The 18290-nt window shown below is 43.3% G+C and overlaps 1 protein-coding gene across 12 annotated transcripts; it reads left to right on the forward strand.

Annotated features, from left to right (window-relative positions):
* The first annotated feature begins 1403 nt into the window (after window positions 1-1403).
* Window positions 1404-7190, forward strand: LOC4326745 (S-type anion channel SLAH2). Of its 12 annotated transcripts, none has more exons than XM_066306138.1 (5): window positions 1404-1537; window positions 4647-4753; window positions 4833-5477; window positions 5601-6380; window positions 6479-7190. In XM_066306138.1, exons 2-5 carry the CDS (start codon window positions 4661-4663, stop codon window positions 6938-6940), a joined length of 1980 nt encoding a protein of 659 aa, XP_066162235.1. In that variant the 5' UTR covers window positions 1404-1537; window positions 4647-4660; the 3' UTR covers window positions 6941-7190. The 12 variants fall into 12 exon arrangements, with proteins under 12 accessions (XP_066162235.1, XP_066162238.1, XP_015630265.1 ...); XM_066306141.1 differs by having other exon boundaries at window positions 5601-6371; XM_015774795.3 differs by lacking the exon at window positions 1404-1537 and adding an exon at window positions 2535-2714 and having other exon boundaries at window positions 5601-6371.
* The last annotated feature ends 11100 nt before the right edge of the window (window positions 7191-18290 follow it).

Consider the following 18290-nt stretch of genomic DNA (forward strand, 5'->3'; position numbering starts at 1 on the left):
TGTTTTCACCTTTTAGATTGTACTCCCTCTGTTTTTTAATAAATGATGCCGTTGACTTTTTCTCATATGTTTGACCATTCGTCTTATTCAAAAATTTTATGCAAATGTATAAGATATAAATCACACTTAAAATACTATGAGTGATAAAACAATTCATAACAAAATAAATTATAATTACGTAAATTTTTTTGAATAAGACGAATGATCAAACATATGAGAAAAAGTTAACGGCGTCATCTATTAAAAAACGGAGATAGTAATAATTTATACAGAATTTGTCCTTTCGTTTAAATTAAAGCGTGGCACCTTTGGCTCTTTTGCGCTTTTCTTCCCCTCATCTTTCTTGCAAAAATGACCTTGATTTTGACATCCCCTTTTCCACATAGTCTGGTGTGACACTCTCCTTAGCTAGGCTGTATGTATACCTGCCTGGTCATGCACTCATGTCAAGTGCTAATGATGCTTTAAAGAAAAACCTAGGATATGTTTATTTCGCAACCTTACTTTACTATGTCTAACCACCTTAGACATGCCGCAATAATCAGTCAGGTTTGTATTAATCGCAGGAGTCATGGCAAGCATATGTATATAGCTTCTCTGGGTATATGTCAGGTTCTGTTTTACCTTGTTTTAAATTTTGTTTTACTTGTGGCTAACAAATTTGTTGGTCGTAATGTATTTAATCTATAATATTATTAAAATAATTTTGAAATGAGATATCACGTTCGCTGTGGATGCTATTCTCACGTTAATCGAAGAAAAAGAGAAAGAGAGCTCATGTAGGAATACAGTTTAGAAATAACTAAAATTCTAAATTAAAAATAAACAATATTGAAAAAAGAGTCCATATAAAAACAAAAACAAGAGTTCATATCGAACAAACAAATAAAGAAATAGGTGATAGAAATAAGGGGTAATAACTGGTGTGACTTTTAAAAACTATAAAAGTAGAATCATGGAGATGATAAGTTTTGGTTTCAAAGTATTACGACAACGAGATAGTTGTTTAGTAAATTTTAAGTAAAAATCATATTAAAAATATATAATTTTGTACGTATGCTAACCGTGTAATTGAGCGGACCACCTGTTAGTTTTGGTAAAGATCATATTGGCAACTTGCAATTTACGAAAACATATTAATTCAGTTAAGCATGTGCACACTGGGGTTATTTTTACAACGAAACCGAGTGGAAGGTGGATAACTGGATATTTACAACAAAATAACTTATGAGGTGAAATATTAAACTTCAAATAACTTTTAGAAATGGTTTTTGTAATTTTCCCTACTACTACTAGACTGGAGAGGGTAGTTCGTTACTGTAAGGATGTTACTCCGCATAACTGGAGAATGGAGACCAGAGGTGGTGTAAACTTCCGTATATAAATTGGACGTGCGAGGCTGAGAGAGAGACGCACACATGACACACCGGCGGACAAGGCGAGCGAAGCTGCGAAAGAGCTGCCTCTGCAACCCACGTCAAGAGCTCCCCACATCACAATGTGTGCTGTGTATGCCTGATCTGTCAAAACTCTCGAGGTCAGTTCACTTGGTGTCTCTAGAATCTCCAAAAATCTTTCGTTTTCTACACGTGCTTCCTCCGTAAAACAAACAAACCTCAAACTGAATGTCCTACTACAATAAATTTGGACTTTTGACAGATTTTAAGTTAATTTTTTACGGAGAAACCGAGAGAGTACACTACTAAGAGCAGGTATAATAGTAAACTGTAAGCCAGCTATACACATATTTTAAAAAGATAAAAGAGAAGAGATAAGAGTAGCGGGCTACATATTTGTAGCCAGCTATAGGACGGACTCCAAGATACGTATGTGTATGACAGGTGGTACCAAACATTAATGATGTAGTACATGTTTATAGGTAACTATTGTATGAATTGGCTATTAAATTGACTATATATGATTTGGAGCCGATAGTTGGCTATATTAAACTTGCTCTAACACTGAGTGATAAGTTCTACTACCTCCGTTCCAAAATACTTGTCTCTTTAAGATTTTAATTTTGTCCCCAAATACTTATCACTATGGAGTACTTGTTGTCCTATCAATCACTTTCTATTCAAAAGTTTTCCTATTTTACCCTCAATAACCATTCCACTTCTCATCATACATTATTTAATAAGGGGTATTATAAACTTTTATATTAAACTTTAATCTATTCTAGACAATCTAGAATCATAACTATTGTGGGACGGAGGAAGTAGTACGAAGTAGGAGCATCAGAACTATTGTTCCTAACTGCACGAATCACGATGCATCGGTAATTCTATTTGCGCCCAGAGTCACTCACCGCAGGTCATCACGGCTTGGACCCCACATGTCATGCTAACGCAGCCTCTCACGTACCCGGGGTGTGGGGGCCCACATGGACCAGCCCCGAGAGAAGGCTCCCGGCTAAGCTGAGCCGTTGATTCCTCGCGCTGGGATCCCAGATCGACGGCCACGATTACCACGAAGGACACCCCCCCCCCCCCCCCAACACCTCGAGTCCGACACTCCAGCCCCACAAGCAGCCACACAGAGAGAAGAACACCCGCCACCTTCGCGGCCACCCACCACCGATCGCCGCCGCTCCGGCGGCTCCCAGCTCGCGCGCCGCGCCCCCACGACCACCGCCGCCTCCACCTCGCCGGCCGCCGCCGACATGACCGGACTCCTCCTGCATTCTTCCCTTCCCCCACGTGCATCCCGCCCGGGTAATCATCCTTCCACCATGCCGATGGAAAATGCTTTTCTTTCTCTCTCTTTTTTTTGGTGAGATCGATTTTGCTGAACCTGAAAAATTTCCAGCCTCACGCGGACCGCATAGCCCACACGCCTTCGTCTTCCTCTCGACACGCTTCTCGGCCATCACGATGCCCTGCCAGTTAGGGATGCTCTTGTTTTCGCTCGCTCCAGAATTCTTCTCTGAAAGCGACGAGAGGCCATGTCTCTGGCGTGGTTTACTTTCAGACCTCGATGGCCTGCTGTTCTTGAGTTCGGTAGGAGGGGTAGTGAGACGCTGTCAGTGATGGGAGGGAAAACCTTGAGCTCGATCGCGTTGTCTGCCAGATCGTGCAGGCAGTTCGTTTTCAGTTCAGAAAGCTTGCTGTTGGCCTAGTTCATTTGTAGGTGTCGCTGATCATAGAAAGATACGCGTTTACATGCAAGAATGGGGCAGGGTAGAGGAAATTCGGAGAGGATTTTCGGTTTCTGTTCCATCTTGGTTGATGGTGATTGCTGAAAGAGTTATATAACAGCACAATAACAGGTGTCCTTATGCATGCATCCGTTCATGAAATTTGGTAATGATTTAGTATGATATTATGACCAGATAAATTTATCATATAAAGATCATATGCCAAGATTAAAACTTAGGTGCCTATCTGAAGAAGATACATTACAAAAAAAAAACCTTTAGAACTGCTTCCTTTTGTCCCTGATGGGTGAGAATCCTCTACTATAATATTACTATCATTACAGTTACTGTTATGTTTGTCCCACCCTCTATTGTCCCACACGTCAGTGCCTGTAATGGTAGTGCCATATTGCCAGTATGGTAGAGGATGTGAACCCCATATATGACCGGCGGGGTATGCAGTTATTAACCGGAGAAGTAGTAGCATAACTGCATAACCAAGTTTTCACACCATACTTTTCACATACTTTTTTCTTGTTTGTAGAGATGCGTCCAAATAAGAGGACAGTGTATGTATGATAAGCGAATCGAGCACATTCTGTCGTGTCATCGACGACTCCCAAAAACACTATGATTTAGTGGTCAATTTCATGCTGTTGAGATTTTTACTGAGACCGGCCGAAGATTAGCAGTCAGACAGAGAACTGGTAGAAACATTCAGAGCTTTCCTGCACTGCATGCGTGCCCTGCCCTGCCCTGCCTGATGGGCAGCATTTCATCTTGCCTATACCGAGCCTGTTTTTGCAGTAGATGCCATCATCGATGTATCTGACTTACTGTTATCTTACCCAGATTTGCTCACACTCTTCACAACCATGAGCTGATGAGTGATGAGACTAGACTACTAGAGTCTAGAGACCAATGTTGGTTGCCAATTGCGAGGGTTACCAGCCATCCAGGACAGATTCTGCCATTTATGTCTCTGGAATTCCCTGCCTAACATTGCTAAACCTGCAGCCAGAAGCCCAGAACCAAAACTTGAGTGCCACAAGTGCCAAGGTTTGCTTTGATGTCCTGCACGAACGCCACACATTTGTACGGCCCAGAATGCATCTGCATTTGATTGCAATCTCTGCCTAATCAAGCTGCCCCGTGAGTTATACGACTGTTGCTGGTTTGAAGTTGCATTCAATGCTGCCGTATAAATGCACTCACTGATCAAGCTAGTAGCAGAAAACATTGGCGAGACTTGTGTAGAGTTCAGATAAGCGGACAGAATCTTCTTCTGATTCTGATAAGACAAGCAGAAAGTTCGAAGCTTGGTTTGGTCTCACGGTGAACTCAATGTCGTTGCCTAAGCCGCATTGCAAAGTGTGCCCTCGTAAGACACATCTCATGGCTGAAATATCATTAGTTGTATCTGTTCTTGGACACTAAAACAATGTGATCTCAACTATCCATTCTTGATTCTTCTTCTTCTTATGATGATGATGGTTTACATGTGTTGCAGGTTTCCCGAGGTTGATGGAAGCTGACGAATCCGGTGTACCGCCGCGGCCGGTCGCCGGAGATGTTCACATCCCGGCGAGCCGCTCTGCCAAGGAGCCAATCTTCATGGTAAGTTTCGGGCCGTCTTCATGGTTAACGCAGATCACCTGATCGGAGCACGAGTATGAACAGTCGCGTGCCGGTGTAGGAGCGGCACGGCGGCGACCTGCTCACCGCCATGGCGTCCTCCCCGGACACCACGCTGGCGTTCCACGCGGCTCGCCCGGTGTCCATCAGCCTGCCGGCGTCGCCGACCGGGTTCGACGTCGCCAGGTCCGGGGTGGAGCTCCAGCGTCACGCCATGACGGACGCCCCGTGCATGCTGCCGCTGCCCGGGTGGCCGGCGATGATGGCCGTCGCGCAGCCCGACAGGATGATCTTCCGCTCACAGCCGATCGCCGTCCTCGGCGGCGCGGCCGCTCTGCCCCAGCAGAGCAGAAGCTCCCAGGTGCACGACGGCACGAGCCGCGATGGCGCGCCGCGCGCGGCGGCGGCGGCGGCGACGACGACGGGCAAGGCGCGCGGGCGCAGGGACACGAGCTACGACTCGTTCAAGACGTGGTCAGGGAAGCTGGAGAAGCAGATCACCACCCACCTGAGAGGCGGCCGGCAACAGCAGCAGCAGCAACAGCCAGAGCAGCGGCGGCAGGATGAGGAACCCGAGGACGACGACGCGGCGGCGGCGGCGGCGGCGGCGGCGACGACGGCGAGCAGCAGCCGGTCGTACTCGTCGATGCCGAGAGTACAGCGCTTCTTCGCGGCGCTGGAAGGCCCCGAGCTTGACAAACTACGGGTACACCATGAGCAACCCTCTCCCTGTCGTCTCGCATTGGTCGAACAGTTGGCATGCACCCTAGTACGTAGTCGCTCACAACGCGCCGCCGTGGTGGTGGTGTTGGTGTCGTGTCGTCGGCAGTCGTCGGAGGCGCTGGTCCTGCCGTCGGACAAGACGTGGCCGTTCCTGCTCCGGTTCCCGGTGTCGGCGTTCGGCATGTGCATGGGCATGAGCAGCCAGGCGATCCTGTGGAAGAACATCGCCATCTCGACGTCGACGAGGTTCCTGCACATCACCGTCAAGATCAACCTCGTGCTCTGGTGCGTCTCCGTGGCGCTCATGTGCGCCGTGTCGGCGCTGTACGCGTGCAAGGTCGCCTTCTACTTCGAGGCCGTCCGGCGGGAGTACTACCACCCGGTGCGCGTCAACTTCTTCTTCGCGCCGTGGATCGCCTGCCTCTTCCTCGCCATCGGCGTGCCGCCGATGGTGGCGGCGAGCCTCCCGCACTGGCTGTGGTACCTGCTCATGGCGCCGATCGTGTGCCTGGAGCTCAAGATCTACGGGCAGTGGATCTCCGGTGGCCAGCGGCGGCTGTCGAGGGTGGCGAACCCGTCCAACCACCTGTCCATCGTCGGCAACTTCGTCGGCGCGCTGCTCGGCGCTACCATGGGCCTCCGCGAGGGCCCCATCTTCTTCTTCGCCGTCGGGCTCGCCCACTACATCGTGCTGTTCGTCACGCTGTACCAGCGGCTCCCCACCAGCGAGACGCTCCCGCGCGACCTCCACCCCGTCTTCTTCCTCTTCGTCGCCGCCCCCAGCGTCGCCTGCCTCGCCTGGGCCAGGATCACCGGCGAGTTCGGCTACGGCTCCCGCGTCGCCTACTTCATCGCCATGTTCCTCTACGCCTCGCTGGTACGCTACGTACGCACGCGCACACTGACACTGCCTAGCTAGCTTTCTACGCCGCGCGCCATTGCAGCGAGCAGCTGATGCGATCGATGTTGGGTGTGCTTGTGCAGGCGGTGAGGATCAACCTGTTCAGGGGGTTCAGGTTCTCGCTGGCGTGGTGGGCGTACACGTTCCCGATGACGAGCGCGGCGATCGCGTCGATCCGGTACTCGTCGGAGGTGAAGAACGCGTTCACGCAGTCGCTCTGCATCGCGCTGTCCGTGCTGGCGACGCTCACGGTCACGGCGCTGTTCCTCACCACGCTGCTGCACGCCGCCGTCCACCGCGACCTCTTCCCCAACGACATCTCCATCGCCATCACCGAGCGCAAGCTCAAGCCCATCGCCGAGATCCACGAGCAGCAGCAGCAGCAGCGCGACAAGAACGCCACCACCGCCGCCGACATCCACCCCGACTCAGCCTGCATTAAGGACCTCGAAGCCGGCGTGCCGCCGCCGCCGTCGTACGCCGGCGATCGATCGACGACGACGACGTCGACGGACCCGTGCCCGCTCGGCGCCGGGCAGTTCTGACCGTGCGATCGATCGATGGTTCTTCAGACAGCGACGTGGACGTGCATGTCAGTGTAATTAATTAGCTTAATTAATTTGCTGTAGCTACTCGTATCGTATGCGTACGTGGCGATGTAGATAGGAGATTGAGTCGTTGACGACTTGGGATAAGGCTAAGCTAGCGCCAGTAATAAGTCCATCTGTCTCAGCCTCTCAGAAGCATATGCACCATGCAGTGTACAATGGTTCGATATTGTGGTCATCCCCGGTAGATCGTGGCGTACTGGCGTGAGTATGATGAAGTACTACCAACGTCTCCCATTGTTGTAGACTTGTAGTACAGTACACTTGCGACTTTGCCAAAAAGACAGGCCGACTCATCCAGCTCGGCCCAATACCAAAGGACGGTTGGGTGGAATAAGTTCACTTTAGGTCTCTCAATTTATAAAACTGGATCACAAGAAGGAAAAGGTCCATTTCGCATCCCTTAGCTATGGACCGAGTTTTGATTCGCGTCCCTCCATCACAAAAGACTCTTTTAACTATTAAAACCGGGTATTGACATCCTTGACTCTTTTTTAAAACGGTTTTAGCTGATATGATGTCTACATGATATGTTCACTTGCTCTTCATCCTAGATGACGCTTGCATGGCACTTACATGAAAAATTATAGTTAAAAACAATTTTTTTTTAAAAAAAGTGGCACCCACATGCATGGAAGTGGATTTTGATCCCTCTAGAGGATATCCCCTCGTTGCTTGTATGTCACTCAAATGGTTATGAAAAAATATGAAAAAATTTGAGAAGATGTATTAACATGCGATATATCACTCCATAAACATGTAAGTAAAAAATTCAACTTCTACATCTCGCAACGAAAAAACAAATTTGACTCTGAATATACGTTAACTATGTACGGTTTAATTCATTTTTTTTACGAGATGTAGAAGTTGAATTTGAACTTACATGTTTGTGGAGTGTTATATCACATGTTAATACACCTTCTCAATTTTTTTTAAATTTTTTTAATAATCATTTGAGTGACAAAAAAATGAGGGGATATTCTCTCGAGAGATTAAAATAGTTTGTCCACATGTAAGTGACAACCCTTTCCTCTTTCTCAACCTAAAGAATGGTACCGCAGTACTGCGGTTTGGACGACTATGCATGGCGCGAGCCCACAACAATGGCTACCCAACTTATGGAAGATAATGATTTCCGTTGCAGGAGTTGCACCAAATATTTATGGAACTTTGCTAGGCATGTGACTTCCTCTGTGTGTAGAACAAACTAATGGGTCTCACCGGCTGTGTAAGTGAAGAAAATTTCCAACGGTTCATAGTTTCATACGAGAAAACAACAATAATGGAAAAAAAAGCGTTTGCATCTAACAAGAGATTTTTTCCCTCAAAAATACAGGAGGACGCTGCATTTCATTTTAGCCTTTTAGGCCTGTTGGGAAGAAAAGCTTTGGCTGTATATATAGTAACAGCAGCAGAAGTCACACTGCTTATACTGTTGAGGCAGTGCAGCTATCGCCGCAACTGCCTCCACTGTAAGAACGCTGGTAGCTGGGATAATGGAAGGACACGGTGCGATCAGGCAGGTGGTTTTCCTCCATTTTCTTCGTACCTTGATCTCCTGATGATCCATTGATCGGTCTTGACGACGATGGATAGAAAGGAAGCTCGAGGCGTTGATGCTGTGCAGCGAGTAGGGGCAGGGATGGTTGCCGAAGCTTTTGACCAACACGTGAAGAAACCGGCGGTTCATCGTCGCCGGAAATAATTCCGGCCGGCGGCGGTAGCAGATCGCCGGACGGAGAGAGATCGATCGGCGCAGCTAGCGCAGGCGGCGGCTGGCTGCGCGGACTCGACGCACTCTAGGGTTTTGCCAATGGACAGGCCGAATCGTCTGGGCCGGCCCAATTGGCCGAAAACTGCATGTTGGTCGGCCTGCGGTTGAGTCACTCCTGCCGTGTGTGCCCCCCAACGTTTATCCCCACATGGGCCGGCCCATATTGCAAGAAAATATGTAGCGTAAATCACGACTATAGAAAATGTGAAAATTACCGTTGGTTAAAAAATAGACGTCTCATATTTATCCATGTACTGCCTGTAAAATTTTTACTAATAATTTAATATAGTAGTAAAAGTTTTACTGATGTGAACAGCCTTAGACACCTATTTTAATCCAATGATAGTTTAGCATTACATATATAGTTTGTATCACATATAGGGCAGGTTCACTTTGATGTCATTTTCGACCATACCTTCTTTTTTTTTGCAAAGTTGTCAAAAAAATGTTACCGTTTAGTTTGTTGCTAAATTTGATCAATACATAAGAAATCCTGCCAAAATTTGGTAAGGTTTATTTTGGCTATAATCTGAACATGCTCATATTCTCATATATCTCTACTAATTATAAAAGCACAGTTTTACTGACAAAGGCAGGAGGTGGTCGGCTCCTTTTGTGTGTACGTAACCATCGTAGAATCCTGTTCTTGTTCTCAGTTCATCCACCCACCTAGTCAATCAATTACTCCCTCCGTTTCACAATGTAAGTCATTCTAGCATTTTTCACATTCATATTGATATTAATAAATCATCAATATGAATATAGGAAATACTAGAATGACTTACATTGCGAAACAGAGGAAGTATTATATAGGTCTGACTCGTTGTAAAGCAAGAACATATTACTAATTGAGGGAAAAGGCCAAATCGTTTCCCTGTTCAGGTGAGGTTAACTTAAAGGTAGCAATTAGGATGCGTGCATCATCAGGTGCATGTGCGATTGTGCATGCACGGAACGTTGGGTACAGCGAATCGAGCCCCTGCACGCGGCGTACGTACGCAGGCGAGTCCATTGCATGCACATGCATGCATGCATGAACAACAATGGATTATGGATCAAAGCGATCGAATATATGGCCGGCCATGGTCCCGATCAAGAGAGCGCCGACGCGCCCGATCGTGCTGCTCATGCATCGATCTACTGCTATATATAGTACGTACACCAGGACCAGTACTCCAGTAGCATATGTTTCTTTTTTCCGTGCACGGCCTTTTTCCTCGACGGGGAGCTACCCGTGCATGCTGAAACAGTAAATCGACCATGCATAATAAATGAAACGCAACGCTATTGTAGGTTGAAAAAAAAGGACAAAATCATATACTCCCTTTGCCCTACAATAAGTCATTGTAGCATTGGATATTACACTATCTAGCTGTATAACGAATATAGACAGCTTTCTGTACAGATTCATTGTAGTATGTCAGATCCAATTTTAGATTGTTAGATTTCCCTAGTAGCTGTCAATTAACACATGTTTGTAATTAAACTAGTAATGTATCCATACTCTGCAACGTGTCAGATCTATATAACTAAAAGTTGACTAGGATGTTAGATTGAGGATAAGGCAGGAGCTAAGCCTTATATAACTGGGATTGTTGGGTGAGTGAATTAAGAAGAAAGTGCTGGATACTATAATGGTTACGCGACCTCCATGGTGAGAAAGGAATAGGAGGATGAAGAATGTGCTTTTAAAGGAGCATTGATGTTAATACTATACTACATCTTCATGGAGCACAACTTTCGTTTTAACTTGTGATGATGTGCAACTAGCAAGTAGCTAGAAACATACTATGACTTGTGTAAAGAAACAGCTGTGGACAAAACCAACACTAGTAGATGGATCAGCTATCTCCGTTCTCATCCGGCTCCACCACACTAGTACGTGGCTGATCCCCCTGTTTTACACTCCAACAAGGCAATAATGCGTCATCCGTGGACCATCTGGTACACGCCAAGTCTCTTCTGGTCCACGCCAAAGTAAAGTCTCTTCGCTCAACATATATACGTGAACCATGCATCAGAGCCGAATGCTTCTTGTGGGGGATCGATCGATATGATCAGGCCGGCCGGCCGGCGCTAATCCATCAATCACGACTCATCATCAATCAGTTACAGCTGCTGCTGCTGCTGCTGCTGCTTCGCACGTCACCCTGGCCTCTCGGCCTACTGCTACATATGAGTGGATCGAGTACCAATCACACGCATGCATGCATCGATCTGATCTGATCTGGCGATGATGATCTCTACCTGGTTCGCTCCTGTTCCGTGCACTTGCCTCCCTCCCCCCTCGACCCCCCTTGATATCGGCTTCCCAGGGGTGTTAGATTCACATGTATAAAGTTTTAGCGTATCACATTAGATATTATATAAAGTGTCGCATGAAGTGTTTGGGCACTAATAAAAAAATTATTTACAGAATCCGTCAGTAAACCGCGAGACGAATTTATTAAACCTAATTAATCCGTTATTGGCAAATGTTTACTGTAGCGCCACGTTATCAAATTAATCACAATCTATATAATTAATTATTTTTAGTATATATTTAATACTTTATACAGGTGTTCAAATGTTGTAAAATTTTTATGTGGGAAAGCCTCACTTCTCATCAGTTTCTCACCAGGCGGCCGGGCGGGACGAGCGAGGGGACCCAGGCGACGCGACACGGGCACGAGCGCGCGACAAGGGTAGTAGGACAAGAGGCGACACGTCAGTCGCACGTACATCTGCCTCCCCCTGCGTGGCCCGGCCCTCTCTTGCACAGTTCCATATGCTAAACTCTTTTAGTTCTAAAATAATTCTTTAAACTTTCAACTTTTTTATCACATATTAAAACTTTTCTACACACATAAATTTCTAACTTTTCCGTCATATCATTCTAATTTTTACCAAACTTTTAATTTTGGTGTAAATTAAACGCAGCCTTTAAGTCTCCTTTGGACGACTTCGCTGCTTGATTCATGCATGCCGTCCCCCCTGGCCTCTCGAGACCTCTTGGCTCTTTTGCTCTTGCATGCATGTACAGCGTGTACAGTGTACGCATACACACGCAATACGCGTGCATATATACGTGATGAGACTAGGTACAGGTAATGTATATGTACAATTAATGTGTATGCAATGCGACAGTGTACATGTCGTTTGTGCCAACCATACACTGTAATGTGGCGCTTAATTCACTCTTTGAGAGATACGGAGTACAGCTCATTGATATATATATATATATATATATATATATATATATATATATATATATATATATATATATATATATATATATATATATATATATATATATATATATATATATATATATATATATATATATACATGTTTGATCACAGTTTTATATCAGAATATATATCTTCATGAAGTAATAAATTTGTACAATTAAAAAGTGTGTAGTTTTTCAAGATAAATATACATGTACCATGCATCTTTTATGTTTTTAAACTATATAAGGCCCCCGTTCGATAGGGAGGATAGGCCGGGGTGAGCTTATTATAAGCTACACATAAAACGAAGTGAGTGATTAGGGTATAATTAATTGAGTATTAACTATTATAAGATTAAAAATAAATTTATTTGATTTTCTAAAGAAACTTTGACATGAAGAGTTTTTGAAAACTGTATCATTGAGCGGTTCAGTAAGTGTGCTTAAGATATACAGTATAAACGAGAAAGTAGTCCCCTAGAGTAGATTAATTAATTAGAACGGGGCAAAGTAATTTATAGCCGTACAAATCAACGATATTTAAATCTTATATATATCCAAACCGTAATGATTTGTGACCGAAACGAGTACTACCTCCGTCCTAAATTAGTGATCACTTTAACATTTTTCTTGTAACGTTTGACCATTTATTTTATTTGAAAATTTTATGTAAATATAAAAAATAATAAGCCATACATTAAATTACTTTTGATAATAAAACAAATCATAAACAAAATAAATAATAATTTTATAATTTTTAGAATACGACGAATAATAAAAATTACAAATAAAAACTTAAAAAGATAGATATTTTGGGACGGAGGAAGTACATGTTGGTTGAAACGGAGCTTTCTTGGCTAGCTGCAGGCCAAGAGCTTGCGTCTAACCGCATATGTCCCCGGCTCGAATGGCTAGCTAAACTAGCTAGCTGCTTCCAGCAATCCGACACAACCAACTCCAAGCAATCGATCACGAGGTCCCTGCTGATCTCGTTGGCGCGATCTCCGAGGCAAGTGTATATGGTTGTGTTTAGATCTAAAGTTTGGATTCAAACTTCAGTCCTTTTACATCACATCATCTTCAATTTCAACCAAAATTTAAACTTTGTGCTGAACTAAAGACAGCCTACGTCATCAGCTCCGTTCAAAGAAACCCATGCAGCTGTTCCAGAGGAAGATATTCGTAGTCGTAGTAGCAGCAACAGCAATTTTTACAGCAAAATTAATGATACAGTATGATTCGATTCGGTACGAACAGAGAAACCATTTCCCCATGTTTCAAACGGGCAACAGTGTACGTACGTCATCCCGGTAGATCGATGATATCATATCCATGCTTGCACATGCATGTTAAAAAAAACTGATACTACAGACTTATTATTCTATCCATTTGCATGCGTTTGATTCAAGATGTGGGATGGGTTGGTTTGGATCAAACTATTTTTCATTTTATTTGGTTTGAGAATAAGGGAATTAATTGGATGATTCTTGAGATCATGAGGCCTGGTGGGGATTGGAGGGGAATTAAGGGGGAATAACTCACACCAAAATAATTGTGGAATAATTTTCCTCCAATCCCTTCTTCTCAAGGATTAATTAAACATGACCTAAAAGAGAATATTTTCATAAAGTCTGGGTTGCCCTTTATCCTTAAAAAAAAACTAACGGACTAATTCAACTTACTTTTTTTTCCTCTTGATAACATGCTGGACATCTTTAAAAAAATAGAACTATTCCATTTCTTATGCCAAACGAATCCAAAAACAAGGATGAGTACGTTCAACTTTATCTCACCTCGTCACAAACCAAAACACATGAGATTATTCTATTTATCTACTGTTCCGGCAAAAACGATAATGTATTGTATACTAGCTAGTACGTTCACGCATGCACTGATATGCACACAACTCCAACTCCTGTAGTGTGGTAGCTAGGAGGAATCGTTCACTGTTTCGTACATTTGTTATTTGCGCGCACACACTGTTCTTACGGTGCACTGCACATACGCACGCATGGGGGCGAGCAACCCTTGTCGGTCGATCGACGAACAAAAACTGTTCGTCATCACTAGTACGAGTCCAGCCTGCCAACATGCAGGCATGCAGCTGCCGCCATGGCGTTGATACGATGATGACGACGACGACGACGACATATGTTGTCACGTTGAAGGCCACTACAACAAAACAGTTTATTTTTCGAGATTTAGAGGGAGAGATGCTGCTCCAACAATACTTTAAGAAAAAAAATGAGCATGTTGAGGATTGAACACGGACCGGACCTTGGTTGAAACTATAAACCCTTTATTAAATCGCTATCAAGTACATCTTTACAATAAAACGGTAAATAAGGGATGATCCTATAGATACCTGAAACTTTAGACCTGGGGTTTATCAAACCGCCGGGGCTGGGGTTAGCAAACAGTATGAAACAGTGTAAAATTTATCAAAATTTTAAATTATTTTTAAAATTTACTTAAATTTAAGGAGGTTTGTGTAGTTTTCTTTTTACCGTGCCCCACGGTAAATGTGGTTACCGGCGGCTGTGTAAACCTTGATGCCAATAGAGCTTTACGTGGTAGAGCTGCTCTCCGTTCACCTTTGTGAACTACTCCAACAAAGGACGACGTACGCTTGGATTTGGATGCATGTATATACTTGATCCACAGCGACGTGTACTATACTACAGAAGCATGCATGCATGCTGTTGCACGTACGTATACTGTCGGCTCAATCTTGCGTCAAGTCGATCAGCATGCAGCTGTTGATTGATCACAGGTGCTGGCTGGCTAGCTTGTCACGTCAAGCACAAATGTTGAGCTGCTATAGCTGGTGTACGTGGTGCGTTTCATCGATCGACACAAAACTTAATATGCGTTCATGAACGCACGCATGGTTGTACATCTTCCATTCAGCTCATATATTACTGATCTCTCTGTTTCTAACATATACTAGCATTAATTGTTAAGTTCTTTGAAAAAAAAACTAAGGTAACAGGAAATATTATTTTTTTTCACTTCGGTAGTCGAATTTCGAATTTCAAATTACTTAGATTTTCTTCTGAAGCATCTCATTGGCTAAAAATATATAGATTTCCGTGCATTTTAAAATCAGTGCTAAGAAATCCTTTGTACATCAAGATGAAGAAGGCATACTTTATTCGTTTCAAAATAAACCAACCTCGTATTACAATGTGTCACATGCCAACAGCGGTGAACTTAGAAAAAAATAAGGGTGCCTAGTACATATATACTAATAAGCTAGTAAGTACTTGAATAACACTACAATTAACGTAGCCTAATACAAATAAAAATGGACAAGTTATATATCCAGTGTCTGATGCATGCACCGGGGACGAGGTAGCCGCCGTGTTTTTTTTAATAAATTGGTCATTTTTAAAAACTTATTTCGAAACTAGTCCCTATAAAAAACTTCAACCAAAAATAGACCGTAGACTCGGCGCTGTGGACCTTAGTGCTGAGCTATAACGTCTTAGCGCCAGGCGCTAAGCTCTAATCCGAGGTGGCATGAATTTTCTGAGTCATCGAAGCTTAGCACTAAGTAACTTGGTGCTGAGGTCTCTACAATTTAAATTAATGCGGAGGCATTTCAAGTAACATCTCCCTGATAGCCCAATGGGAGTAGATTTCTTCTATAACCGTGGGGAGCAGGTTTCGATCCCCATCTCTCCTAATTTTTTTTCTTTTTTAGTTTTCCCTTTTTCTTTTCTCTCTCACACTTTTTTTTAGTTTTCCCTTTTTCTTTTCTCTCTCACTCTTTATTAATATGTTTTTTCTTTTTTTTCTCTCGTTTTATTTTTCTATCTTTATTTATTTTTAGTTTTCCCTTTTTCTTCTCTCTCTCATTCTTTATTAATATGCTTTTTCTTTTTTTTCTCACGTTTTCTTTTTCTATCTTTATTTATTTTTTCCTTTTTTCTCGTAATACTATCTTCAAAATATATGTTTAATACACAACTTTTTTTGAATTTGAAAAAAAATATTAAAGTGGTACTACTATATTATATGGCAAATGAGAATTTAAACTGAAATTTTAAATCAAATTTAAAATAAAACAAATTATAGAAATTCGAAAGGAGCATAAGAGTGACTAGTCAAGAGAACAAAAGGAGGGATATCAGGATTCAAACCCAGCACCCTACGACTCACAGCCTAAGACATCAACCACCACGCTATCACAGCCTTGCTTCTATATGTTGCTTGCGCGTTATTTAAATCGTAGGGACCTTAGTGCCAAATAACTTGGCGCTGAGCTCTGATGAGTCAGCAAATTTATGCCACCTCAGATTAGAGCTTAGCACCAATGACGTTGGTGCTGAGACATTATAACCCAGCGCCAAGGTTCATGGCGCTGAGTCTACGGCCTATTTTTAGTTGATGTTTTTTTGCAGGGACTAGTTACGAAATAAATTTTTGAAAATGATCAATTTGTTAAAAAAACGGCTGCCGTATTTTTTTTAATAAATTGGTCCTTTTCAAAAACTTTGCAGAAACGCCCCTACGATCGAGCCAGTGGATTTCTATACTAGTGGATCAGTTGACTGGTATAGAATGGAACCAATTAATATAATCCTAGCTAGTCGAATGTAGGAACATCCTTTTCTTCCTTCCAAAATTGTGATGTGCAAAGCTTTTACACATTCGAAAAAAAAAAGGGAACATGATCGCCAAAGCTGTGTATACACACACAGTATAGTAAATAACCTTAAGAGGGGTATCAGGCTAAGGGTACAGACGTAGAGTAGCATGTAACATACTCGTATATATATGGTACAACCATAGTACCATACCCTTTTCCTTTCTTTTGCTAGGAGTACATGGAATAAGGCCTGGTTAGACGGCACTACAGTTGCAGGCTATTCAGGATAAGAAGGGTGAGGAGACTATAGAGGCAAAAGGGCCCAACAGGGTTGCAGGTGATTTGATGTTGGGGAGAAATGCGTTTTCAAATCGAGGCTGTACGCTTGCCACTGCCACAGTACCTAGTCTCCTTTTTTGAAACTCAATGTTGATCAACAGAAAATTTTCCAGAAATTCTACGGGCAATGCCTTCCAAACAAGCCGGCCTCAAAAACCCTGCATGCAGCGACACACTGTTCAGAGAAGCCCTGTTGGAAGTGGAGTGTGCTCTCTTAACTTCGTTTTGTTTTTTCAACTGTTACAAAACTGTCACAAAGGTACACATTTTATACTATGTGTCAAGCTACAAGAAAACCTACATTCTGTCCTGGTAAAAAAACATACTCCTAACATTGTTGAGCATCTGATCAAATTATGCAGTACATTACTGAATTTGCTTCCCTGAAGAATTGCAGTGGCCAGTGTGTATGTGTTTTCAGATTTGGTTTGATTTCTCTGTTCTTGAGCTAGAGCTAAACTAGTTGAGTCAGTAGAGGCATGGTGCCTCTGCCCCAGCCTTAGACAGGAAAGCATATGAATGAATGGAGTAGTAATGGCCATTGGAATGTTGCCTATGGATGCGAAAAGCAGAGGCTAGTTATTGGAGGATAAGGACATGCATCTGCTCAAAGTAATGCTAGGTCAAGGACTCCTGCCACGCCTACATGGGAGAGTTGTTGAATGCAGCGTCTATGATTGATGCTCAATGCATAGGAGTATCAAATTTATGCACCATACACTGCAATTTATACAAAGATACACTTTTTTCATGGTTGGTTTGGTTCATCTCCTTATCGGCATGTTTTGGTAGCAAAATAAGGATCCGAAAAAACGCATTCATACTGCTGGATTTTACTGAGTCAAGAAAAAAAATCACTTCCGAGAGTCGGTTATTGTGTCAATGGTTTAACTACTCCGTTCGTTTCATAATATATGGTGTTTTTGCTTTGTTTGACCAAGTTTACATTCTTATAATATATTTTGAAGAAGTTTTCGACTTAGATTAAAACCAAAACATCTGACATTCTGAAAAACGGAAGGATTACGTAATATTCTTGTTCTTCTTGATATATAGATCAGAGATAGTATATACTCGCTCCCTCCCGAAAAAAAACTAATCTAGGATGGGATTTAACCTCTCCTAGTTATCTAGATTAATTGTACTAAGAGGAGTCATATCTTCTTCTAGGTTGGGTTTTTTTTGGGACCGAGAGAGTATGTACTAGAAAAATAGGAGTATATGATTTTATAAATGCAGGGTATATATAGGAGTATGTATTTGTGGATTGTGAGATGCGTTCTTTGGCTGAAAGCATCAGAATTCAGAAGCTGCAGAGGGAGTAAAGGGAAGGTGGTGGATGCAGAGGGGAGGGCGTTGGAAACATCCT

This window comes from Oryza sativa, chromosome 1 (assembly GCF_034140825.1).
Source record: "Oryza sativa Japonica Group chromosome 1, ASM3414082v1".
Lineage (NCBI taxonomy): Eukaryota > Viridiplantae > Streptophyta > Magnoliopsida > Poales > Poaceae > Oryza > Oryza sativa.

Excerpts from the sequence above, each read along its gene's own strand:
- LOC4326745 (XM_015774757.3), top strand. The coding sequence starts at position 2,663 with ATGACCGGACTCCTCCTGCATTCTTCCCTTCCCCCACGTGCATCCCGC. Across the intron at positions 4,754-4,832 it reads CCAAGGAGCCAATCTTCATG|GAGCGGCACGGCGGCGACCT; the intron begins GTAAGTTTCGGG and ends GTGCCGGTGTAG. Across the intron at positions 6,381-6,478 it reads ACGCCTCGCTGGTACGCTAC|GCGGTGAGGATCAACCTGTT; the intron begins GTACGCACGCGC and ends GTGCTTGTGCAG.